Source organism: Electrophorus electricus, chromosome 11 (genome assembly GCF_041902795.1).
Source record: "Electrophorus electricus isolate QZ-2024a chromosome 11, ASM4190279v1, whole genome shotgun sequence".
Classification (NCBI taxonomy): Eukaryota; Metazoa; Chordata; class Actinopteri; order Gymnotiformes; family Gymnotidae; genus Electrophorus; species Electrophorus electricus.
In genome coordinates, this window is record NC_137507.1 from 12,726,407 (window position 1) to 12,753,486 (window position 27,080).

At 44.7% G+C, this 27,080-nt stretch overlaps 1 protein-coding gene across 3 annotated transcripts in view; it reads left to right on the top strand.

Annotated features, from left to right (window-relative positions):
* The first annotated feature begins 747 nt into the window (after positions 1 to 747).
* The window catches only part of lmo3 (LIM domain only 3), a 38,455-nt gene continuing 12,122 nt past the window's right edge, over positions 748 to 27,080 (top strand). The window contains exons 1-2 of one of the 3 annotated variants that reach the window (XM_027002164.3): positions 748 to 954; positions 6,914 to 7,127. In XM_027002164.3, coding sequence (XP_026857965.1) covers positions 6,922 to 7,127 — 206 coding nt within the window. In that variant the 5' untranslated portion in view covers positions 748 to 954; positions 6,914 to 6,921. Of the gene's footprint in view, positions 955 to 3,230; positions 3,622 to 4,266; positions 4,597 to 6,913; positions 7,128 to 27,080 lie in introns of those variants that run through there. The other 2 variants (XM_027002163.3, XM_027002162.3) reach the window with 2 other exon arrangements.

The window sequence follows — 27,080 nt, forward strand, 5'->3', positions numbered from 1 at the left end:
CAGATATTATTAAAATCGTTTTTTTTTATCAAAAGTACAAACTTGTTCTCTTTCTTACTTTGTCCATCTATGTATCTGTCTGTTGGTCTATCTATCTATTTCTCACTCTTTTTATCCTTTCCACCCTGTGTGTCTGATGCACCATCCTTCATTCTTTCCCAGGCTATTTCAGCCAAAAGAGCAAATGTGTGAGCAAGAAAGAGAAAGTGAAAGAGAAAGAGAGAGAGAGAGAGAGAGAGAGAGAGAGCAGGAGAAAAAGAGAAATAGAGGGAGACTGAAAAAGAAGACTAAGCTCTGTCAATTGGAGTGAGTGCACTACTAAGTCTGGCTTCACTACAAAGGTTAGCAGATCTGACTGTCAATACTGTCAGAGGAATGGAGTCTTTGGGAGAGGAGGAGGTGGAGACACAGAGGTTAGGTGGTGGGGGGGCAACAGGGCTGGCTTTGAGAGAAAGAGATACTTTGATATTTCGGAATGTTAGAAGGGTGAATGTAGAGAACTGGAGGTTGGGGATCTAATTACCGGGCCATAATTGGGGGCTGGGGAATAGGTTGCCGTCCTCTCAACTCGCTGCAGATCAATTATGTTAAGAGAACATCTGTAAGTGGAGCTTAATGAGGTCCATTAGAGCAACATGCGCTGCCTTCCCTAACGGTGCTTGTCAGCTTCTTGGATGAGCTGGAGTGCGCTGCTAACTAGGGAACTGGTGGAGGTGCTTAAAAAGGCGAGGAGGCGTGCGGGCCGGCTCAGGTCTTTGCTGCCAGGGAGAGAACGAAACCTAGAGAAGAACAAGCCTTTGCATGGAGAAGGAAGGGAAACCTTTAGATTTTTAAAGCACGAGCCGGGAAGGAGGCACAGACAGGGTGCTGCGTTTTTATCCGAGCGGCCGCGTCTTGAAAAGAAGCCGGCTATACTTGAGCTACGAACTCCTCATACGCGGCAACTTTCCCTCGGTATAGTATCCATTCTTACATATTAATTGCCCGCTATTATTGAAACACGTGGACACACGAATAGTCGAAATTGTATTTATTTGATCAATATTTTACTTTTACTTCTCTAGAACAAGCGACGCGAATATGATCAAATACACTGAGAAGTATACAAGTAATTCGGCTATTATTTGTCAACAACTTGATCAATGGTTTCTTAAGAAAGGAAAAAAATACTGGAATAAATATGGAATAATGGAATAAATATGAATAGGTTACCTATTGTGATGTGGGTAACACTGGTACGCGCGCTAGATGCTGTCCGAGCAGTGCACATTAGTAGGCTAGCAGAGGTTTAAAAACTCGGATTAAGTTGAGGATTCCATATAATGAATGGCCGCTGGAGATGTTAAAAGGAGGCTTAAACCAGACTGAGTGTACCAGGAAATATCTCTTTACTCCAATCCCCTTCCGAAAAGACTTTCTCTGCCAAGCTTGGTATCCTAATTAAGCGGTGCATTCATTTCTACCAAGAGAAGCCACATTCCTCGCTCTTTGCATCCGTCGGATGGAGTGGGGTGGTCGTCTGTCGGATATCCTCCTCTTCGCTGTATTCAGTGCGCGCGCATGTGGGGAGGAGGATGGTTCGTTGAACAAGCAGTTTTATTGTCCACGTTCGTTTTAACGATGTCCGTTTGCAAGGGTGTCAGTGCAAAGGCATCGCACACCACCCCACGCAGGTTTGCTGGAATATGCATCACATTACGTGACGGACGACTTAACTCTGCGCTCGGCACGGTCTGATGATGGCACTCTTTAGCTCATCGCTCTCAATAATTCAGATATCTTTGGTGAATAATTGACGTGATAATGCTAAAGATGAAATGATAGCGGGGAGGGGTAGGGGGCTGGGGTGCGCGAAAAGGAAGAAGGGGTTACTGCTCCCCCGCCTCCACTCCTTCTCTCCCTCTCTCCTCTGCACGCGGCTAGAGCGTCTCTGCCGCAAATTGCATGATTACGCAGATAGCCCGCTTTGAAATAATTCAATCCATGACAAAACCTAATTACTGGCAGGTAATACCCTGTCAGCTTTAATGCGTCTCATCACTCATAATGGTAGCGAGTAGCATTTTATGACCCATCTCATTATTGCTTCTTTTTAGGCCGTGATTGGCAAGAGGCCGCAAGCTAACATTCGACTGCACATCTCCGCCACAATCTCTACGGTTCTGTAGATTCTCCATATTCTCGCTACTCTCGTATTTTGCAAATTCACATTTAGACTGACATTAAAAAAATTTGGGGGCATGTTAAACGCAAAAACTATTATGCCAGTTGCGCAAGCGTGCGCGCGAGTACGCGTGTACTCTATGAGGGGAGGGCACAGAAGGCCTATGAATCATTCTCCTTGGCAACGTGTGCATCAATAGGCGCTAATTAGAGCGCGCAGGTGTAACCAATGGGTAAGGAATAGCTTTAGAGTTACATCACACAGAGTAATCAGCACGAAGATATGCACAAAAAGCGGCATTTTATCTCGAGGAAACCACTAACTGTGCTGTAGGTTATAAACACAAACAGAAAATAAAATGAAATATATGCACTATTTTATTTATTTACGGAACTGTTCCTGTTGTGTACATTAACTTTACATAGTGGTACCTTTCGTGGCAGTTGGCCTGAGGCCAGTGAAATGCTTTAGCCTGGTCGAAGTAGTCACACGTAAGGCCTGTATGGTTGTTGGTGAATTCCTAAGAAATTATTCAGAAACTGAACAGTAACTTTAGAAAAAATGAAAACCTTAAACAAGATTAGTTACTGATCACCTTTCTTACTCATGCCTGTTTTATATACATAATACGCATTATACTCGGCGTGTTCGAGGTCTAATGTTTTGTCTTTTTATGTGCTTATTGCCTTATATAGCCAATCAGATATTATTTAGATGGAACTTTTGGAAATGGTAAAAAGGAAAAAAAAAATTTAACCAGATGCACGTAATGCGCACTTCAAGAGTTCCTGAATATCCAGCTCGTGTTTCAGTATTGAACTTGCATAAATTACATTTAAGGAGATTACATCCCTGTGTATATGCCGTTTAGGGTGTAAACTGATCTCCGCAGTATCTAAAGGTATCATAGTACGGTATATAATTTGCTACCAGGCAGCGCAGGAGAAAACTGTGGGAGATGCTAAACTACAAGGATAATGTGCGCAGAGCTTGTTTGTGCGCGCGTCTCGACCTCCCATACGTGTCAGTAAGGAGAACACAAGTTTCTCTAGGGAGCGCGCCTGCACGCGTGCGCTCAGTTACTCCTGCTATCGTTTATAAGTGAATGACCTTTTCCTCGTCGTGTAATGTCTTACTGGTGAGGGATTGGTTTTGAAGATAATAAAGCTAGGCTTCACTATTCTTCGTTTCTCACTTGCTGATGGGCAAGTTGTTCTGAGCCTTTCACACTAGCTATACTCAATATATGACGACTCGGGCGAGAACACCTGTAGCTTTTGGTACGAACAACTTCTCGTTGGTGATCCATGTGGACCTCATTATTTTCAACCTGAAGATCACTGTTATCCGCGGCGCAATGTCGGTTTCGTGAACTTTTGCTCCGAGGTATATAGAGTCGGAGTCTGCACCACGGTGCTCTACCCGACATTAACCTTCTGCATAACTTGGTCAAGAAGGTGAGTGGTTTGTCGACTAATTGTTTTGTGAACTGTTTATATACTTTGTTATGATTTAACAGGATGCACCACTAAACAGCATTTTCAGTATAGGAAATCGTCCTTGAAATATGATTCTGTAACGCAGTATTTATGGCTTAATTAGCATTATTTGTGTTGAAGGTTTTTAAAGCGACTGTACGTTTAAAGCTCGTCGTTAAAGGAGTATGATCAGGTAGTGTAAGGTGTAGGCTTGCGAAGATGTATATGGTTAAATGTTGTATATTATGTGTGGAGATGTGTTTCACTGATTTTTAATTTCTTTATGGTGCTTTTCTCCCAGTTGATCTATGTGCGCTTGCAAGTTTTTGAATTGGAGACTGTATTTGCAGATGTTCTGTCAAAATGTAACAAATTAGAATGAGCGAGAAGGCTATTCTTTTTCAAATGCGAGACAAACAGGTAAACACAATATTACCAGCTCCATTATACCACAGTTCCGACGATAACGAACGTTTAAGGATTTGTTTATGTTCTTATTATTGTACGTACACCAAATGCCTTGGATGGGCAAGCGAGGAGCACGATAGGATTATAAGATTACGGCTCCGCGAGGGCTAAGCATATGCCTTTGTCATCCGCTGTCATTTGTTCGCCGTCACTCGGCTCGCTACGACTGCTGCTAGATCTAATTTCATAGTCGAGCACTGTTGTGACAAACGCTCCTAACAGCGTGTGGCGCTGAGCGATAGCGAGCCGTCCTTCTTCCCTTCCTACTGTGTTCTGTTGATTGGTGTTTTCCTCATTTTCACTCTTTTCTTGGGAGGCGAGGTGGATTGTTACTTCTAACAAAAGCGAGCCACCCTCGGAGAGCGCGCGTGCATACAGCTGCTCACTTTACCGAGACGGGAATCTTGGCTCGCGGCTCCTCTTGTTGCATGGTGTTTTCGGGTGCTGAAGCGAGTCAACAAATGCAGAAAAGAGAGAAAAGTTTCGGTAAGATCTGAAAGTGTGGCTTTTATTGGATAATAATATCGCGAGTGTAATCTGTTCAAATTTGTGGAACTAACGCTGAATTGTTACGGTTTTTTATGGTTAGCTATAGCTCATAGTTTAAACGATATGTGTAACGAGTATGTTTGTGTTGAATTAAATCTACCGTGTATTTTAGGATATATTTACGTTTTCAAACATATCATTTTGCGCCTTGCGTAGACTACTAAATATATTTTGTCATGGTATTGCGTAGCGTGATTTCGAACGTGTTAATGGTCTCCGAGTTAACGATTCCATTTCGTCGTTTTGCAAGCTGCCTCGAAAATTGGGTTCTCTGTAGCAAATCTTATTGGTCTTTTCCAAGCACTACGCTGCCATGGCAACAGTAATTAAACTGATAAGAGGGTGAAATGTCAGCATCTCCGACTCGCGCAGCTGTGATGTGGTTGAAAGGGGAAATCAAATTGGTACTTTGCGCCCTGTTTGCTTGCCAAGTCTTGCCGAAAAATCTACACCAGTATTTCGATATGAGAATAGGGAAGTGCACAAAGAGTAGCCTATCCCGTGTGAATTGGACGTAATGAAATATCCAAATGAGACTGTAAAGACGAAAAACGACCCGCATATCGAGCCCGGTTGTGGATAGCATTTATTTTGCCTTGTGGGAAATCAGTCTTTTGTTCACCGCTTCCCCTCAGCAATCCCTAAATCGAACACGCCACATTCCTTTCAGATACATGCACCTAAAGTCCAAACAGACCCTACAGCATGATCTGGAAGGAGAGCGCGAATAGGATATTGTTCGTTTGAAAAGAACGACCTTGCACAATCGATTCGATTGGTTCCGAACCTGATTGCAGACCGAAGGGAGTCGAAACTCTAACTTCTCTGGATTGGTAATGAGAGGCGGTGACTTTGTTGTGTTAGCCAGGCGAGCTGGGACGGTGCGGATGAGTGCTACTGAACAGGACCGCATAGCGAGCGCAATCAGCCGTGCGCGCCTCTCACAATCCAATCCAGCCAATTAAAAGCTCAACAGTTTAAACGCAGTGTGCCAAAATAGTGTTCGCTCATTAGCGCAAACAGTATGGCTGGCATACACTGCGTCCTTGCCATTTTTCTCTCTCTGACAAAAAACACTTTAATCAGCTTTTTAAAACCTTCTAAATAATGCACCGTTTTGTTTGCGTTAAACTTACAAATATGATCAAGGAGTTTCTGGCCTTCAGAAGACTTGCACACGAATGTCTGTCCATTTACACCTTTTTACTAACCTCCGACTTATAAATTCCTGCAACTTGAGATCGTCTCTGTATCAGAGTGGCGATGTTGCGCACAACTCTTCGATACCTAGCTCAACATTACCCATTTCACCTGCAGTGATAAGACCCTGTGTAGCTGCTCCTATATGCATCCTGATGGTAATCTTAACTTCGATTGTGTGTGTGTCTTAAAGTTTTTTTTTTCATGTAAGGCATTCCTGTCTAAACTCATAATCATGAGGACTACCTGCAGTTGCTTTTGTTTATTCATTTTGCTCTTTGCTCTTAATTAATCAATATCTTTATCCCTGTAATGCAGAAGGGAGTAAGGTCAAAGAGCTCTGGTCTCCAAGAGCACCCAGTGGCTCTCCTTAACTTAAAGTTCACACACACACTTCTTATATTTCTGCTTGTTCTCTTACAGTTGAGCCAGTAACATGCGCGTTCGTTGTGGGGGAGCGCAGCTCTGGCGGTGAGCGAGGCACACCGTCCCCGCTTTAGCCCAACAGGCAGGAATCAGATGCACTCGTACCGGAGGACAAAAACTATTGGGGCAGGACAAAAGGCGAGCAGGCGTGCAGGCGTGGGGCAGAGCTGGCTGTTCTCTGCACGGAGGGGGAATGCTAATTACAGGCCGTCTGCATGGGCCTGCATTGTTCCCTCCACCCAACAAAGCCCTTTCACAGCCCTAAATGGGGGTTACACAATGGTTGCTCTGGGGGCAAGCTTCTCCTGGCCCCTCCCACAGAGAGAGGAAAGAAAGAGTGAGGGAAAAGGGAGCAAGAGACAGAAAGATGCTAGCAAGCTAGCAGCTGCAACTGGCTGTTTTTTTTTCTCCTTCATTTTTTATGTAGACAACCAGCAGTGCATTTTCATGTCCTCATTGAAGTATCAAATTTCTAACCCACTTTCTTAAAATATCAGCTCTGTCCCATACCCAGTAAGATGGGCCGTCAGTGCAGGCTTCATTGTTTTGTAGCTTTGTGTGAACCACTCCTGTTCTGCTGGTTGTTGCATTCTCACTGACGTCCCCCTTTTTCGTCTACCCCCCCCAGGTATACAAATGCTCTCCGTCCAGCCGGACACCAAGCCAAAGGGCTGTGCCGGCTGCAACCGGAAGATCAAGGACCGCTACCTGCTCAAGGCCCTGGACAAGTACTGGCACGAAGACTGCCTGAAGTGTGCGTGCTGTGACTGCCGGCTGGGCGAGGTGGGCTCCACCCTCTACACCAAAGCCAACCTCATCCTGTGCCGGCGGGACTACCTCCGGTAAGAGCTCCTTCCACCTCACCTTCCTCTGGGATGGCTATCGTCCATCCCGGCCAGTCACTGGATGTGTGAAGTGTACCATGAGCTATTGAATTACTCTTCTGTATCCAAAGAAACGTGCACCTCATGTAACGCACTCTGTAACAAGCATGTAATTAGTTTGCAGGTAGATATAAAGTGATTAATATTGTTACATATTTGAAGGTTATTATAGGTTGGTGCAAGGTTTTTGTTTATGTGATGTATTAATGATACCAAATGTTATAGACATGAGAGAGAGAGAGAGAAGGAAATCCTAAGAAGGTCGATTATAGAGCACACAATGATAAGAGAAGCTACTTAAGCAGTTAAAGGAGGGTGTGAAAGTTTTCCTGTTTGACACCTGAAATCAAATCAAAGTCAAATTATCATGGCAAAACTGCATTTTAAGTTTTGGGGGGTTTTTTTACATCTACAACAAGGTTACATCTGCCACATTCCACACACATGGCTGTACGGGTGTTCTTTGAGCCCTTCAGTGAAAGCAGGCATCTCATAGGTCATGAGTACTCTCAGTACTGCTGTTCTGAGGGTTGGCTTATGCTTTTACATATGCTGTTTGCTTAATATGAAAAGGGCATATTCCTGAGTCAATAAACAGCCGACATCTCTGATTAGATTTGGTTTAGGAAGTCTGCTGGCCCACAGCGGCTGAAGCATTAAGTTTTAGAATGCTGCAAAATCTTTTCTCTCTGAAAGAGGTCTCAGTGTCCAGTCCAGCGAGCCCTTTTCCTAGCCTGGGTACAGCATGGCGGGCTACACCAGACTGTTGGTGCATTTGTTTCTGCACTTTTCATTAATGGTTTGGCTGCAAGCACACTGGGCCGGCCCAGTAAGGCCACGGACGCTACCTCACTGTTATTCCATCACAGAAGCAGTCTGCTTAGTCAGTGAAGGAACAGTAATCACTGCTAACACTTTCACTGTAACATATAAACTGTTAAATGTAAGTCCCATGATTGTATAGGCACTATAAATACTATAAACAGAAATAATTTAAAAAAAACAGAAGTATTTTTAGCAGCAGTAAAATACAAAAGAAACATTTGATTGGGGGTAACAGAAACAGAAAATGTAGCTTCTTAATAAAAACCTAGCTTGATGTTGTAGATAAATGTGTACTCTTTCTATACTGAGTGGGGATCATGAAAAACACATTAGCCATTCAGTTTAGACATGAACCTGTGTTCTAGAGTATTTGTGTTTAGGTTTAGAATATGAAGCAGATGTCATTAATTGAGAATGACATTGATATTGATTATGATGATGATGATGATGATGGTAATGATGATAATGATGATGAGATGTTAGTAAGTGGGACCCCTCGAGGCTGAGATAGTTAAATCCTTTTAACTACTAGTTGCAATGTGCACTGCCATTCCCCACCCCAATCTATATTTTCCCAGGTATATGACTTTTTTCTAATCCAGGTAAGAAAACCTTCTTCCTATGGATCAAGTCTAGTAAGCCTGGCTCATTGTTCACTTCCAGAAAGCCTAGGGTATGTGCCACCATGTGCAGCAGTTACACTATGACATGTGTAAGTGTACAGGGCGGTGCAAGCCTGCAGGCTGGTCAGGGCACTCCAGGGATGCAGGGTTTTCAGAAAGCATGCAGGAGCTGCAGGAGGGGCTTGGCACCTGGCAGAGGCACAGTTCATTTCACCTGGGCGAGGGGAGGGGGTAGTGTCCATTAGGTGTGGGCCGCAGGAGCTGACCGCGGGACGGTGGGAGGGAGACGTGCGCCTGCCAGAGGGCTGAAGCTCAGATTACCGCCCTACAGCAAGCCCCATTGGCTGCGCTTCCATTCACAACAGCACGCACGTACATGCATACGCACGCACGCACGCACACGCCCACACGCACGCATATGCACATACTCACACACACACACAAGCATCTTTGTGCCTTAAAACAACAGCAGGCTCTGGAAGCTAAGGAAGATGACAATAACCCTAAGCCACAGAGGACGACATCTCTGCTTTTGCCTTTGACAGAATAAAAAGCTTAGTTGTCTGGTAATACTTGCTGGCTGATGTAACATGTAAGGACCATAGATAGTTTATATACAGAGTGTCAGATTGAATGTTCATTCCCTCAGTGCTCTAGTTAGTGCTTTTCTTTCTTTTTTTGGCACTTCTCCATTCAGTAAGTGCCCGAGCTCTTCTTATGCTCGTCAGCGATTGTGAGGACACAGGCACTGCTTGCTTCCTTCTTTTCTTCTCCATCATCAAAGTTCAAGGTGACTGGATTGATTTGATTGTTGCCGCCGTGCGAGCTTCCTGCCTGCGCTGCCTGTCTGGCCTCTCCTTGCCGGTGCTTAATGAATGGCGAATGCGCCCGAGGATGCGGCAACTTACTAGCACTCAGGGCCGCACAAAGGAAAAGGGGTCTCCATCGCCACGGCGATCAATAGGCACTCAGAGCTCCGCCTCTACGCACGGACCCCTCGATCCCAGCCTTCCCTTATTTATTTTCTTAAGTTAGCACTGCCATCGGACACAGAGATAAGAATGAGACCTAATCCCTTGCTCCCTTCGTTTTTGCTCTGTTTCAGCGTTCTATTTAATAGTGAATTATGCCTGGATTTATTATACACGGCTGCCCCTCCCCCCCGGACCACCCCTCCACAGAATCAATCCAGTCCTGTTTAGCAGTGTGGCATGTTATTAAGGCTGACATAACCAGGGTTAATAGAATTCCTCAGGGGTCTACAACTATGAGCAACCACGAGCAATACCATCCCACCAGCTAAGGAACAATAATCCCTATCACAATGCACACAAAAACAAATTAAATAAGGACAAAAAAAAGATTTGTGTTTTCCTGGACCTGTTTCAGTAGCTATGTACTGTATGAACAAATTCAGTGTGGGACTTTCTCTAGTTGGCATGAGGGGCAGGAAGTGTTTGGTGTGGGTGTGTGTGTGTGTGTGTGGGAGTAGGTGGGTTTGTGTGGGTGTGGTTGTAACTGAGAGAATATCAGTTGCTTCATATTCAGAGCATAGAGAAGGTAATTATTGATAGAAGGCATTATCGCGGTGGGCTCGATTCTTGTATTGCACTCAAAGTATGGGTATACGGTACTGGGCTGCCCTATCACCAAATGATTCTTTTGATACTGTGTTGACGTCTCCATTAACGATAAAGGTAATAACAGCAATAGCAGTGTTTATGCTGATGTGGTTGCATTGCAGAGCAGAGAGCGATAAGGTTAAAAGAACCAGCCAAGAGAAAAAAGAGTCTGAGACATTTAAGTTGGGAAGGTGGCAGAAATAAACTGTCGCTGCACACAGAGAGTAGCCACAGACATGGAAGCTGTCCACCAAGGCATCCTGGCAAGCGGGGGGAAAGCTGTTAGGAATCAGTTAATGGAAAACTGTAAATTTCAGGCATCCATTTTAAAGACAGCACAGGGAGACCACTTATTTATTTATCTATCTATTCATTCATTTTTTTTTTAATCCAACTTCAATTTTCCTCTACAGTGGTTTTACTAAGATTGTAAATGCAAGCAAACTCACAGAAGCCGTCAACATGACTGGATTTATTACCGTTTTGGAAAGCATGCTATCGGTGGAAGATAAGCAACATGTAGAGCATGGTTTAGTTGTAATAACTTCTAGTTTCCCTCACTCATTCAGAAGCAACTTTGTGGACCACATCCACCTTGGACTCATGGAAATGAGCCATAAAAAAAATGTATCTTTAACTTTTCCATATTTGCATGTGCCATATCGCAGGCAGTGCAGAATGCATTTGTGGACATACTCTATGTTTCACTGTCATACAAAGGATCAGCACAGTGTTGTTGCATTTGTCTTATCTGGAGGAAGTTGAGAACTGTGCTAAATTGTTGAACATGTTTTACTTTTTTTTTGTAATATTTGTCATGTTTCATATGGGCCAGTTCGACATTTCTGTTTCGATCGATTTTTAGCGTATGAATAAAGATGAGATGGATGTCATTTGCTTAGTAGGCACAAGCATCAGAGAAGTGACGAATGTCTGTCTGAAGCTGAGAATAGCACACTTCTACGAAATCATATCATGCACATGCCCAAAAGTCAGTGTCTCTGGCTGATCCTGCTATCGTGAGTGTGTGCCATTGCCCTTGAAGGCTCCCAGAAACAGTACATTTGGGTCAGTGCCAAAAAGAGACCCAAAGAATGACCTAAAAAGACAGAGACAAATTTTTTGGAAGTGCTTTTTTTCGTGCACAGGTAACTTTGTCCCAATCAGCTATTTCATTGATGTGTGCAGGTGTGTAGAGGTGTGTTCTTTTTTCCCCAATTTGCTCTGTATTTAGCATTTTGTTTGACATGATTAAAAGAGGTCATGTAGGACTTTGTAAGCTCAGTAAAAAAGTTTCAAATCCCTCATTTGCAATCCCACCCCCCACCCCCAGGTGAATGAATCATAGCACAATAATTCATATGTCAGCTGATTAATTGTTTTCTGATGGTGCAGTCGTATGAAAGTACGAGAGTGTGGTGTGCGAAAGGTTAGCGTGGGCTGTCCATGGGGACAGGTGCAGTGCAGTCTGCTGCAGTTTGTCTAGGCCTTCGTGCCAGTTTGTGAGGCAAGTTGAAAGATTGAGGCCAGTTCTCCTCTTAATGGCCAGTGCAGATGTTCATGTGGAGAAGTAGTCTCCCTGCTCTCTGCCACTCTGAGGCACCAGGCAGGAGTCCTCTGTGGTCACCCTTCCTCAGAGCTTACAAAGAGCGTTTGCACTAAAAGGTGTGTGTGTGTGTGTGTGTGTGTGTGCATATGTTGTAGAGCATATTCATTTATAATCTCCCACAATGAATCTGGGGTCACTTTCTTATTTAGCCATTTTATTAAACTTTAAAAAAAGGGTTAAATAAAGACTTGAATAGTTGATTTGGCATCCTAGGGCTTCTCAATCTACCCCCATAGTAGCATAGAACAAAAATAACATGCTTTATTGTTTTCACAGAGGTTTTGTACAACATTATTTATAACACATCAGGTTTTTCTTCGTCTTTGATCAGTATGTAGATTTTCTTGAGCTTTTTTTATAGATACTTTATATGATGCCTTATTCCACAATTTATTGCTACTCATTTATTGATGGCAGTGGGAAATCAGATTCTCCTTTGTGCATTCAATTGAGCCTGATTTATCAGTTTAATTTATAAACAAACAAACAAACAAATCATCTTCAGGCTACAAGGGGTAGATTTGTGTCTATTGTTATTCACCATTTCCTGTATTTATTGGATTTCTGTCTTAATGTGGTCATCTCCTCAACGATGCTTTTTAATAGAAGTGTTTTTAATGAAGATAACGCATAAATGGTACTAAATAGGAATGTAGTTATGGTAATTTGTTGGAATCTATGTGCCTTTATGTTTAAGTGAAAATTATATTCGGGTGATTATTTATAACAAAAGAGATCAGAAAAGAGGTAGAAGTTCTTATAAGATGTAAAAAGTTTGATAAGAGATTTGTTATTGTTTTGAGTTCCCGTTAAATATAACTTTTAAAAGCCTGCTAAAACTAATATATTTAACATTTTATTCCTTTTTAGAACGTTTAATTATGCACTTTAATTTTTAATTCATTATTGATGTTAGCATTTACTCCTATATATTTATTAATTTTCTCCTATTTATGTCATACTTGATTTTAATGCATAAAATGTCACCATGAAAAATTAAATTACTTTTGCAAGTAAAAATTATATTCTTTTACAGATGTCATGGGCAAATTGTATGATGGAGGAACAAAGTATAGTCATATGCACATGTGTATTACATAAATGTAGTATTACGGCATTAAGTATAAACTATATGGTGTAATGAGATTTGTGCTTGGAGAATTCTTGTCTTTGAAGGGCTGATATAAACTCAAGCCATGCATAAGATGTATAAAACTACAAGTTTTGCTGTCTGGCTAAAGGTCCAGCATTAAGCATTAAAGCTAAGATAAGCATTAAACTGACACATATTTAAAAGGTAAAAACAGACCAATCTCAAGTTAATTCTGACATGCCTCAGATGAATAACCTTGGAGTTCAAACAGGGCTGGTTTTGAAACATTGTAACATTTGATGAGGATTTTGCTCTACCTTTGTCAGCAATGACATCTCCTCACTGACAAATCCCCACGCTGATACAAGGTTGGAAACACACTGTGCTCAACACAGTGTTGCTGGCTGCACCTGAAATTGCACCTGTGTTATGATTGTTTTTCCCCTTCTTTTGGAAGGTATGCTGAATTATTTTTTTTTCCTATGCTGTCTTTTTTTAGAGAACACTCCTTTCTTTTAGGCAATCACTGTGCTGTCTTTGCTTACTGTGCCCTTGTTGGGTCGACCCTGACTCAAGCTTGCGTACAGCTCCAGCACTTTAGAGGCGTCGCAGGTGACACTCGTTCTCGGGCCCTTCTCGGGGCAAACGGCTGCACCAGCGAAGCGCGGTTAGATATGTAAGCTCCGAGGCAGACGAGGAGACTTCATGCCTGTTCATTAATACTCTCATTAGGTCTTCAGTAGCTGAGCGCAGACTTCTGAGGTGCCGTTTTCAAAAGAGGACATTTCAATGGCTTTGAGGAGGCAAATCCCCCTTGGAGAGCATGCTCTATTAGAAGGCACCTTCAGTCTAGCAGGATCAGAGGCACTTGAGGTGTGGACTCCGAGGCTGCACAGTGTCTCTTGGCCCTGGATAGCCCTCTGTCTCCGCAGCGCCTGTTACAACAGAACACTCAGTGTGTACAAAAGGGCTTCTCCCGCTGAGGGCTCTAATGGTCCTGCAGCACCGGACTCTTTATCTCCTTATCCTCTCCATCTCATTAGATAGCCGCACATCTCCTCCCGTCCCCTACTCCTGAGCCCTTGTCCTCACCAGCATTCCCCGAGGGCCCTCGTGGATGTGGATTTCTTTCCGGAATAGCCTTGTTTTGTCGCCGTTCTGTTGGTATCAGCGGCAGATTCATCTCATCCTTAAAGGAGTAGCTGGCATTTATCAAAATGATGAACGCGTTCATGTGGGAAATTAGGCCACTTGTGGGATTAGCAGCGGTGAGGATACAGATTTAAGTAAACCACTTCACTCAAGCTAATGAGGCAGTAAGGTAACTAGAAAAGGGACATTTGGAAACAGCCTTTGTATTGGCTTGATGAATAGTGATGCAGTTTAAGTCTCTCAGGCTACACGTTATCAAAAGCTCAGCACAGTTTCAAACATTTTAGCTCAAAGGCAGAAGAAGCCAAAAAAAAGATGAAACTTCTGACTTGGACTTTTTGGGAGCAGAACAACGAGGAATTCTGAAACACTGGGTGCCATGCCATGATTCTTGAAGACAAAGCAGAAAAGGGTGGATGAAAGTGAGCACAGGAGTGGGAGCTCTAAGAAGAGTGTATCTGAGATCGCAATGTCAGATTTGAGACTACATCTAATGCCTGCAATGAAATTGAGGATTGTTTCCTACATGCAAATCATAAATGTGAAAAGAGCACCTTGAACAGGCCATCTGAATGGTTGGATGACGGCTGACAGCAGTTTTGGTAGATTGCCATTATCACAATTGCTAGATGGCTGCTTAGAATCTGAATTGTTGACTGTGAAGGTCCACTACACAAAAACCAAATGGTCTTACTGGGACTTTCCATTTGATTCACATGTGATCTTTTGCAACTGTAAAGAAAGTTCCAGAAGCTGAGTTTCTGTTCCTGGGCTTGTTGGCCATATTATTTGTTCCCCGTGGCGCGTTGTGTGATTCGTGCCCCTGGAGACTCCCCAGCCGGGCCGGGAGCCACAGTGGCCCACGCATCGCCACAAGGTGAACTATTCCCCGCCGTGCCTTATTATTAATAACTGTCAGCCAGAGGGGGTCACCCACGACAACTCCTTGAAAAGAACCCAGGGCAAGGCAAGTAGGCCGCAGCTGGGCACCTTGTAAAACAATACCCCGCCCCCCCGCCGCCCCAGCACCCCCCGCCTTTCGCCCCACCCGCTTCCCGAGAGGATCAGCGCTTAAGGCAGGAATAATGCATGGGGGCGATCGGGAAGCAGCGCGCGGCCATGTTTGCGTCCGTGAAAAATTAAGATGTCACCACCTGGCACTGTTAAGCATAGGCTACCTTTTGCCAGAGCACGGAAGCTATCTGTTAGAACAGAGCAGACCAAAGGAAGGAACTTTTAAATGCCTTTTTTTCTGTCTTTTTTTAACCATCTTTGTGAATACCTTCCTTCTCTCCCAAGCCTTCATACATGTATACTGTTCCAGTGGTGCCTTGAATTGTGATGTACACAGAAGATTAAATGAAAATTGTATGTAGCGCCTCTTACAGATCAGTAAAAGGATCTTTGATGTAAAATAACAGCTCAACTTATGTGACCATAAGATATGCTTAAAATGCTAAAGAGAATGAATTTACGTATAGCATATTATAAAAACTAAACCAGCTTATTTGTCTATTTGCATTTAGTTGTTAGTCGTGCCATGTGTTTCTTAAAGGTAGTGGTCAAAATAATTCAAAATAAATGTTGCCCAACCTCTTTAAATCAGATATACCAATTCTAATCCACCAAGCTTGTATTAAAAGAAATGTTATTTCATATGTGGTGTGATAGTGGCGTGTGCAGTGGTAGTGACAGCAGTTTATTCATGCCAACCTCCCCTCCTGTGTACTTTGGCTTTGAATGCATTACAAATCCCGCTTTAATTTTCTACCCGTTACCACATAGACATCTAGCTACATCACTCCAATCTCTGCAAATGAAATTGGTTTCGTAGGGGTCAGAGTTCAGTGAGTTGGGCTGTGTTATGATTTCCATCTAATCTGCGAGAGGAATATAAACGCCTAATCCTTCCAACCTTGTCCAGCCACCATTACATTCTCATGTCTGTCTCTGGGAGCCATAGAACTGCAGTGGTGGAGGTGTTGCGTAGTGCTGACAGGGGTTGGGGGGGTGGGGGTATTGGGGCTGGCTTCTCTCCCTCCCTATTTGTTTTGTGGATTTATGGGAAGCGAAATGTCGGACGGCTCCGACTGTGCCATGCGTGGACGGACTCCATGAGTCTGAGGCTAGATTAAATGTCAACTTTGACCCTGCTGCTGATCAGAAAGGGCCACCCAGGACCTGGGGATGGGCTTGATTTGGTCCGGAGGAGGAAATGGAGCTCCTGTGGATTTATTGCTGAGGACCGCTGCTGTTGCACTGAATTCCCTCGCCAGCACATTTTTCATCACAGCCTTATTACGGAAGGCAAATGTCCACCATGAAACCTTTTTTCCTCTCTCAAAATCCCAATATAATATTAAAAAGAAATCACTTCTTTCCCAGATGAGAGTATGTAAGGGTTGTTTTTATAACATATATTCCACTGTTTTTCCTCATGACTTCACCCTGGTCTATTTTGATTTTATAGGATTTTTAAATCGCCCCAGTTGTGCAGTTGATAAATTGCTGGCTCACATATTAGTAGACCTGTTTACTTTCTCTTGTCTTCACAATTAAAGCTGCCCGGTGACATGCGGGCCAGAGTCATTCGCGTTGAATCAGATGCCAGTAAGCATTGAAATGGCAGTGCCGCTTGGACTCCGCTGCACCTGCCGTAGTGTCGCTGTGGCCGGGCTGGGTGTGCGCGTGGTAGACGACCGTGCTGCCTCAAGCCGCTGCTGCACACGGCAGCTACCTGCTGGGCTCAAGATTATCTTTTATCATCCCAGCAGCGAAAGAAACTGTTTGTCGGCAGCTTACTGTTTTTGCTATATTGATTTCTGCCAATATGAGTTTTTGCACCCCCCGTTATCTAGCGATGCAGTTCTCTGAGGTTTGATGTGTATTGACAGAGCAAAGGCTTAGAACAGGAGCAAAGCTGTTAAGGATATTCATTACCTCCTTGTGTATAGTAGCTGCTGTTAGCTGTAGCCTGTAACACACCTGATTTGTTGGCAGGGCCTGTTTTTATGTGCTATGTGTTTGCAGTGTTTGTGACTGCCTCCTGTTTTCTCAGATGACAGCAATGAAATTCATGCCTGTTAGATTTTCTGTTTCTTAATCTCTTTTTGTGAAATTATATCAAGCGGAGTCCATCATACGTCTTACACTAAGCACTGCTTCAGATGGTAGTTGTCATAGCAATACCAATTCTGACGTCGAGAACATTCTCACAGACATTAAGAATATTAAGAACATTCATTCTTTTCCCCTAATTTTTACCCTTAATTTTCTTCCTCATATACATACATTAGTTTCCAGAAACTGCAGCAGTCTTAATGAGGAAATTAAATCAAGCACCTGCTGACTAGGCTGCGAGGGTTGATCATTTCTGCTCTCCGACAGACTAAATTTAACTTTCACTGGCAGACATTCTTGCCAATTCCTTTTTCTTGCCCTCCAAACCATTTGATATCCTCGCTCCTCAGAGATTAACCTTTACGCCCTTAATAAATGGTCTATATTGACATCAAAGGGACAGGAAAGATGGCGCACAGCCTTCTGGGAGAGGGTCCCGGAGCTTCCCGAAAGAGCCTGGCCCCAGCTCCCCCAAACGAAGGGCTGTAATCTGGGCCGGCCGTATGGAAATTACACTCTTCTTTGTCTTTTTAATTAAACTTGAGCACAGTTTGGAGGCTGTTTGACCTTTCCGGGCCCCTCTTTGTGAGCATTGCTGCAGGTCATTTCCATGCATATATTACCGCCGGTTCGCTCCTCACAGCTTCCGGCCTTGGCCATGATCCACCAGGCTTTCCGGATGAAGTCTGAGGTGTGGTTCAGGAATACCAGCCAGGTCTTATCTGGAGCCAGTGACGAATCTTTGAAGAGGATCAAGAGCGTATTTTTAAAGTGCACTGATTTTCAGCATGGAGACTTGTCTGCCGCTCACGTTTTGTCACTGTGATCAAATTTAATTTGCATTAACAATGGAGCAGCCAACAGGGTTTGATTGCTTTTTCAAAGCCTCCGCTTTTGTCTTTGTTCAGAGTTTCAGATGCTCTCAAAAGAGGTTGTCTTCAGAGCGTATGGAGTCACTGTTGTATTATAAAAAGACCCCAATCACATTTTTGTCTTAGAGATCACGCGCCACTCAGATCTAGGGGCTTAATATGTTATGGTTTCAGCTGCTGCAAGTCCACGCCCTGCACATGCTAATTGAAAATCAGCGGCTGCGTATTTTTTCCTGAGCCCTGGTGGAGCCTGGCCCAGCTGGGGCGTGGGGGGGGGGCAAGGTGCTGTCGCACACTTGGCTGGCATCTCTCCTCTGCCGGCATGTGAGAGTGTGATAACCAGCCTTGCCGTTTGACACACGCAGATATGTGGCCGTCCCACCGTCCCCTCACACCGTCCACCCCACAGCTTTGGCAGACACCGATCGGTTTTGGCTTTCTGGGCACTGGAAGCCCGCCGCCATCTTGGCTCAAGAAACGGGAGCCATCCAGAAAGCCCGCAGCTCAGCCTCTGAGCAATGCAGTGCATCCAGCCCTGCTCTCCTCTCACCTGTGAACAACACACGCAACCCAGGAAGTGAGACAGAAACAGATCCCCCATTCCCAAGGGAGAGGCAAGGGAAGTTGCTTCTTACAGCAGGGTTCCGTTTTGGACAAAGCAAGTTTAAATCTTTCGCAGTGAAACAAAAACATTTTGGCTTTTGCGTGATCAAAAGTGACTACCCAAGGTTCATTTAGCCTGGTGAGGTGCTCTGGGGAGCAGTGCAGCGGTCAGCTGGGAGAACCCCTGTTTGGAGGTATGTGCACGAGAGCCAGCTCTGCCTGACTGCCTACTGGCCTTCACCAGCAGTGTATAAGAGTGTAAGGCAGTAAGACTGTGATCCCATTACATCAGGCTGAAGAGCACACAGTGGTCTAGGGAGAAGCACTTTGCTTTTTAGTACTGGTATCAGTGGAAATATGAGATCTGCAAAGCTCATTTGGGTTCTGGAGAATGTGAATGCCCCATTTTTTTAACAATACCTAAACAATACCTAGCTGCAGAAAAGTGATTAAGTGAAATATTGTTATTTGGTTGGAGCTACATTAGATTCTAGTCCACAGGTCTGGCCCCCGCACCCCCTTCATTAGACCCTGCCTGCTGTAGGTGTCTCTAGCATTATGCATGCGTTACCAGGTTGAGCCTGCTGTTCTAACGAAGTCCACTCTGGGATTCTGAGCCCATCCGTCCGTGTCTGCCTGTGACTGGCAGCTTGGCTGACCTCATCAGCGCTTCGCCACAGCCGTCGCCGTTGCTCACCAGCAATTAGCCAACAGTATTAGAGAGAGAGGGTCTTCTGCAGCCCCCTCGGCCCCGCCTCCCAAAAGCCCCGCCCCCGGCGTGATAAGCCTTTCCAGGAGATGAAATGGGGCTGGATGGGAGAGTGAAGGCCACAGCTATTCTCATGGTGATGGGGCAGAGAAACCACCAGATGGTGATTGGTCCATGTCAGGCCCATTTTACAAGAGCTTGATTTGGATAGGGAGTGCAGCATTCCCCCTCCCTTTCCCGATCCTGAACCCCTGAGTGACTTCTCAATTAGTGTGCGGCCTAGCGGAACTGCGAGACACCGCTGGATGCTCTGTGGTTCCTGAGATCTCTCCCACGGCCACACGCTCAGGGTTATTTTGCCGTGGATAAAGCATCAGTACACATGCTTATATTGAGCCCAGCAGAGCGCGGCTCAGCCTGGAGGTAGAGGCTGTAGCCACTTTCTGTCGCACTAGCTGCAGGTTGCTACTAACTCAGCCACATTTTCAGAAGCCCAAGAAAAACCACAGGGAGTAAGACTTCGAATGATCGCACCTTTCCCAAAGAAGGTATTAGCTGAACCTCACTTGCCATCGGATGCTGTACATGCTGCATTGTGAGCAGTGCACGATGAACATGAAAGGAACTGCAGATTTCTTTTCTCTCAAATTGCATAAGTGAGCCCCATCTAGGCCAGTCACTCAACTGTACTTGTGTAAAATGAGATGTAAATGCAGCCATTTTAACAGTCTGATTTATTCATGAGGGAACCAATAGAGAGAGACGAATGCAAATGAGCCTCTCTGGCTTTGCCCTTGGCCCAGGCGCAGCCACAAACAAGCCCGTCTCACCGAAGGAATTAACAGCTTTATTACTTTACCTGACAACATGCCCCACACTGCTTGACAGGTACCTCCACTTCCTGTGCAAATGCTGATGTCATCAGTTACTGCTGTTTCAGAGGATCAAACCGCGAGTGTCTCCACTGACGTGTGCGCAGTGCTGGACGGAGTGTAGATGTCTCCAAGTTATTGTTTATTTTACTAAATATATGTCAGGTATTATTCCCCTGTACACTTGGTGTTAAGACTTTTCTGCTGTGTGGAGAGCTCTGGTGGGTGGGGGGTGGGGTAATGGCGTGGAGCTGTAAGTAATCGATGCAGTCCTAAAATCACACCCAGCCTCTTCATTAAATGCCTATCTGAGCATGGGGAAATAAGGGCATGGGATTAATCTAGCTCCGTGTGTGTGCGTGTGTGTGTGTGTGTGTGTGTGTGTGCGCGTGTGTGTGTGTGTGTGTGTGTGAGAGAGAGAGAGAGAGTGAGTGTGAGGGAGAGAGAGATGAGGCAGCCTCTGTCGGTGCTGCTGCAGCATTGATTGCACTGAAACTCAGCCACTTTTCCATACGCTTTTAATCTCTCTCAAATGCTAAAGAGGCAATCAAAAGGAATCGCCAGCGCATGGGTGTGTGGGCGTGCGTGGGTGAGCGTGCGCTGGGCCCAGTGGCTTCTCGTTTGCATGGGGTCTGCATGCAGCGATGGATCACGCGCACACAGCCCTGCCTTCACCATGCAGCTCAGCCTCGCACAGAGAGGAAGCTAATGCTATCTCACCAGCGTGCATGCTAAATGCTATCACTGCTACTTCAGCAGCTCCCAGGAATAAGAGAGTCAACCTGACACTGTTCCAGCATGGAATAGAATTTGATGTCCTGCAACCGTAAATGCATTTCTAAGGTGTCAGCAAAGGCACACTTTAATCCAGACAAGTTTAGCCTCCGTCTGCATCTCTATGTGATACGTTTTCCTTCTGTCGCCTATGAGTAATAGTTCAGATTACCGTGTTGCTCCACAGTTTGTAGGAACCATTGTCTTTGTCTGTAATTAGATTTGTGCTGAAAGCAGTTATTTTTCCTGTGCGAGGAAAGGGCATGGCGTAATGAAACAGTTTTGTCCATTTCTCCCCGAGTCAAAGTTAGCGCAGGCCTCTGCGTCCCCACATCTGAACAGCTCCAGATATTTGGATTTGATCGAGCCCGAGGCTTTTGTGTACTCTCATTAAAATAATTGGCTGCTCTTAGTCCATTCATTAGAGACTCCACCATTGTTAGGCATGGGTGGTGAGATCATTCTCCTTGATTCCTTCCTCTCCACCACACATCGAAGTAATAAAGAGACATCACACCCAGCGAAACGAAGTGCCGCTTTCTGCCACGCATTTCTGTGATCCCCATATGTCCCTGGCACAAAGCAGAGAAGGCTTTTGATACCAGCGTGGTTTGGGGATGGGGGGTGGGGGGTGGGGGTGGATAATTAATTTGATTTTTAAATGAGGGCGGGAGGAAAGAGCGTATTGATCATGAGTTCATTTGGCTTTATCTTTATTCGACTAATTACTTTTAGTCTGAAGAACATTAAGGTGGATTTTCCTTTCAGCCAGCACTGGGAATTCTTGAGAAATCTGTATTTTATCAGTGATTAAAACATTTCAGTCATTATGTCTGTGAAAAAACACCCTCCAAGCTGAAAGTGGGGTCCTATTTAGAATTTCATTTAATTAAAAACATGCATTAAATATTTCTTAATTCTCATATTCATGATATGAAAAGGGGAGGGAAGTTAATCAGGTGGGTTTTCAAGTCTGGGTTTTTCCCCCAGATCAGATGTGAACAGGGGGGTTTGCTCATGAGTCCGAGTGCGGTGGGGATTTCAGCCTCTGTCTGGTCTCGGATGGCCTCTGCAGCAGCACAGCTTTACATCATGCTCATCTTAGATCAGTGCATTTTATGACTCATCTGATCCCTGCCTGCTTTAACATTTAAGTTTCTTTCTTTTGAATCACGGCACAGTGATTCTCTCCAACACAGTGACACTCTTGAGCACAATCGTAACCGAGATGGACAGACTTGTCTGTTTTGCCGGTCAGTCCGAAGACGAAGAGTGAATTTTTCGAAGCCATTTGCGCTCAGCGTGGTCATAACCGCAGCATATCCACCCTGCACTCCTAAACCTCTACACAAGGCTGGAAATGTAAACACAATCCCTTGAGTGTAAATGTGATACATGATGCATCAGCATATGGAGAAAGCTGTATGTTGCATGCAGGGAGCAATGTGCATCTTGCTCTGTTGTACATCTCCTGCTTAGAATGGATGCATCTGTTGTCTGTGTTCATGACATGAATGTTCCACTAAGGACCTGTTTTAACAATTCCGTTTCTTTCCTTTTTTCTTTTTTTCTTTTTTTCTTTTTTTTGCTAGCTTCCATTTGCACATTTTTATGTGACATTTCAAAGGCTTACACAGCCAATCATTGTTGTAGATATTGTTATTTAAATGAAGTTTACCGCAAAGTCCCTTTACCATGAAAAAACCCCTAAAAAGCCATAGCACAAAAAAGTGACATTTCTGCTAGCCCCTGTTTTGTCATGGAATGACACAGAGATGTTAAAAGCTCTGAAGGCGTCTCGTAATTACTATGTTGTGCTTGGGGGGTGGGAGGTGGAGGAGCCTGGCCACCATTAACCTCTCTGCACTACAATTCACTTCACATGTCTGGCAATTACCTCGCCAATAATGCCCATTCTTGCAAATGCGTGTGTTCTTGACTTCCTGTAATTAAATTGGGCTTTTCACATGTAATCTGGAAATGCAGGCAGGTCAGAATGGGCATGTGTAATCACCATCAATCGAATCTGAAGTAGAAGTGCAAATACTTAATCCTCTGTTTTTCCTCCTCACTAAATTGTCGTGATGGAAAGGTCAGGTACTCATTCGACGGGTCAAGGGTAGGACGTTATTGTTTCCCCTTTTTAGTCCTTGACAAGTTGTAATGAAATGGAGTCTGCCATGAGCAGATGAAAAGATGCTCTGTTTGTCTTAACAGATGGATATTTTAGCATATGTGCTAAAAAGAGAAAAAGCCTTTTGAACTTCTTAAGTGCAACACGAGCGTCCTTTATACTTGAACGGCATTCATCTTTGGAGTAGTCTTTCAGGAAGAATACGGGGCGGTAGCAGAGGTTGAAAGTTGCTCTTGGAAAAACGAAATCGTTTCGGAGCATCCGGCATGCTCAGAAGTGTTTTATTGATCCCTATCATTCACTAAATTCATCTTGCACTTGTAAATTTTCTTTGAGTACATATCTAAAGCATGATATATATCAGAAAAGGAATCCATTCATGCTGGCATCAACACTGCCCCACGGCCGCAGTAAGTCTGCATTTTGACTATATCCATTTAGAAGCTCTCCACGCCACCAGTGGTTCTGTCCATCATTGCATTTCCATTGCTGTAGCAAAAGATCACAACGTTGGTATTTCCTTTCCAAGTAAACGGCTTCAAGATCAGCGGACTGAACACATTATGTTTTTGGACAGTCCCCTCCAGTTGAGACTAGCTTAATTAGCTGTGAAGAGCACCGACTCGTGGGACTGCACGTGTTTGGTGCAGATAATTGCAGGCCTAGCTGGGGCTACCCTGGCGGCCAGCTCGCGGCTGCAGGTGGGTTGGCACCGACAAGTGCCTATCGAAGTGCACATCTGGGCCCTGCGGGGGCTGAAAACTTTCATTACACCCTCTTCAAAATGCCCTCCGAGTCCCTGCATGCTGCAGCCAAATTTCAGCACTGATAGGCCCTGCAGCCTTTTGGATGGTAGTATTTAGTGAGGGCATAATTATGTTTTTTTTTCTTTGTTTCCCTGCAATTTTCAGTTGAAAGAGTCACTAAAAAAGGAATTGCCTTTTCCATTCTGTCTGTGTTCATACACTCAAATGCAAATGTTTGGCCTCCCTTATTCCTTTTGTAGGCAATTTAAGCTGCCGTCTTATCTGATATTTGCTCATCTATGTTTTATCGCCCTTATAATGTAGTCATTTTCTGAAGTTGTTTTCTTCCTACAAGACTGTTTACAATTAATTACATTGTAGATGCAAACAGAACCCGTAACCTTTACTGTCAGGAAACAATTACCCTTTTTAGCAGGCAAGTTTCTGTGCATTAGATCTCGTGACTCGACTACTGAGTTGTGCGTGCTGCATGGTTCTGATGTCCAGAAAAGCGACGCAGCGAGGGAGGGAGAGGGAGGGACACAGGACGAGGGAGGGAGACAGAGAGAGAAGGAGACGGGGAGAGGCTGAGAGAGAGACATTGAAAAGGGAGAGGATATGAAGCCTAATAAGTGAGAGGTGGTCATGAGATGCTCATGAGTCTGAAACATGTGCGCGGGCGTTTTCTGGGCGATTAGCTGTGATCCCCCACCTCAGCCTGTGCAGACTGACAGTCAGGTGGGGAGAACTGCTCCGGCTGCAGCGCAGCAGCAAGAGGCAGAGAGAAGGGCCCATAATTCATCATTAGGATATCAGAGTCCAGGTGCAGATTAGAACTGATCCAGCCAGCAGCCAGGCAAGGCAGGGCACTCAAGAGGGAAATCTTATCCCGCAGACAATTCCCAGGTCACGGCCGCCCTAATTGAAATAATTTTGCCCCAAGAGTTGTTTAATCTTTGGGAAATCGCACATGCAGGAGGGTGTAAATTGAAGAAAGCACACGTCTGATCACATCTGCCAGCCCTGCCCAGTCTCTCGTCTCCCAGCACTGACACCACCGCCTACCCCCACCCCCACTCCAGCTCTTTCAGATGCTCCAACTGGCTGCAGCTCGCTGTCCCTATCCCCACCCCACCTACCACCCGCTAAACGCCACCGTTTAAAAGCTCGCGCCGGCACGGGCCGCGAGAACATGCTAGTGCGGGGCGCTTGCTACTCTAGACGCAACAAATCATTTGTCTGTTATTTAACCCTGAGCCTGTAATTATGCAGATTGCCATAGATTTTCCCTGGGTGCTGGGAAGTGAGATCCAGGGGTTGCTCTCAGCGTGGCAGGCGGACGGAGGGAACGGCCGTGCATTACTGAACTTGCCACATTCATCATGTTGACTGATGGCACGGGGAGCCAGTCCCCAGGTCCCGGTGGTTAATGTAGTGGGTAATTAACTGTCATTTGCCTGGTAATAGGCCGATGATCAATGGTTTGTGAGGAAACAAATTCTAATTCGGCAGCTGATGAATGCACGCCAGGGCCAGAGCAATTGAAGCGGCAGGGGCGGCACAGGGGAAGGAGAAAATAGAGGGAGAGGAAGGAGAGGATGGAGAGAGAGGGAGTAGAGGATGTGGAGAGGGGAGAGGAGGATGGAGGGAGAGGAGGATAGAAGGAGAGGGAGAGAGGAGGATGGAGGGAGAGGGAGCCTCTGTCAGAATTTCAAATGGCTCTGGAAGTGGTGGAGTTATCACTCTTTCTTGTTTCCCTTTAAAGAAAAAATAATTATTAGCCCTGAAAGAAAGTAATAATTTGTTTTAAATGAAGAAAGCTTAATTTGTTGCCCTTGATAGTTAGAGAATGCCCAAGCATACAAACCTGTAAGCTTAACGAACCCAGATGAAATGTTTCAGGTCATAACATATCACTGAAAGCAGGTTATTGCAGCTAGCTTTTTCCCCTTGCCTTTTTGAATCCCTTTTGATTGCATATCATGATGACAATAGACCCTCGTTTGCATTTGACAATCAGTAAATTATAAGAATTTTGTAGAGAGTGTTGAGGTGATACTACTTGTACATTTTCCAATGGGGTCTTTCTAATGATTACAGGCTAGCTGAGTGCCTGGATTTCGCCTGTGCGACCACTGGGCTAAAGCCTTGTGGAATAATTTAATTGGTGTCTGTTTCTTTTTCATCAAATAGGTACCACTGAGCCATGAGGTGGCGCCATGTACCTCCACCGCATTTATCTCCAGTAAAGCACTGCTGATTGCTCATGTGACCTGCCATGAATTTTTCATTTGGAATTGTGTTGTCCCTTCAGCCTTTTTAAATATTCCAAATCTACGTTTCTGTGTGAAACCTTTGCGCACAGAGAGTGCAATGTCCCCAAGATCCTGCGCAGTTCCTGACCAAACTCATCTGCCCAGAAAAGACCACGAATGCCATCATCACTGGTTGTCACTCTGCTTCTGTCACAAACATGCTCTTGAAGCCAACAGTTGAAATGGTGCAGGCTAACCTGTTTTGCACTCTGAACTCCCAGGCCTCTCAGAGGCTGCACATAGAGAGCATGTGCCTTCTGAATTCATTACCAGCCAAGCACGCTTAATTCGCCTCCTCCCCTGAGAGCCATTAGCGCCTGTGGCATCAAACTGGCGGAGCAGGGAAAGAGAAGTGGCAGGCAGGGCTCCATCCATCTCCCCCTCCCCCTTCAACTCCTGCCTGGTGGAGGAGCAGGGCTACCTCAGGAGATGTCAGTATTGGTTGCACCACCACCATCTCTAATATGGTTCTCTCTACTTTATTATAAAAGCAGAACTTGGAACGTCTGTGGAACGGCGTTTGAAACGCTCTCAGTAGAGTGTTTGATGTGTAGATTGTACTGTGCTAAGGATGTGCAGATCAGCTTTTTACTTTGCCATCACTTGCAATCCTGAGAATCAACTACCTGATTCAACATCACTAGACAAATAATGCCAAACGTTTCTTTAATCCACATTTATAACACTTTCCTGAATGTTCTTGGGTTTTGTTGTTGTTTTTCCCAGCAAATAATATAGCTATCTGAAGTTGAAGTTCCAGCAAAACCCATGCAGTGTGGAAGAGTTCCTCTCAGCCATGTCTTCTACCTATAAATCAGTGGGTTTAAATAACTGAGTCCTTA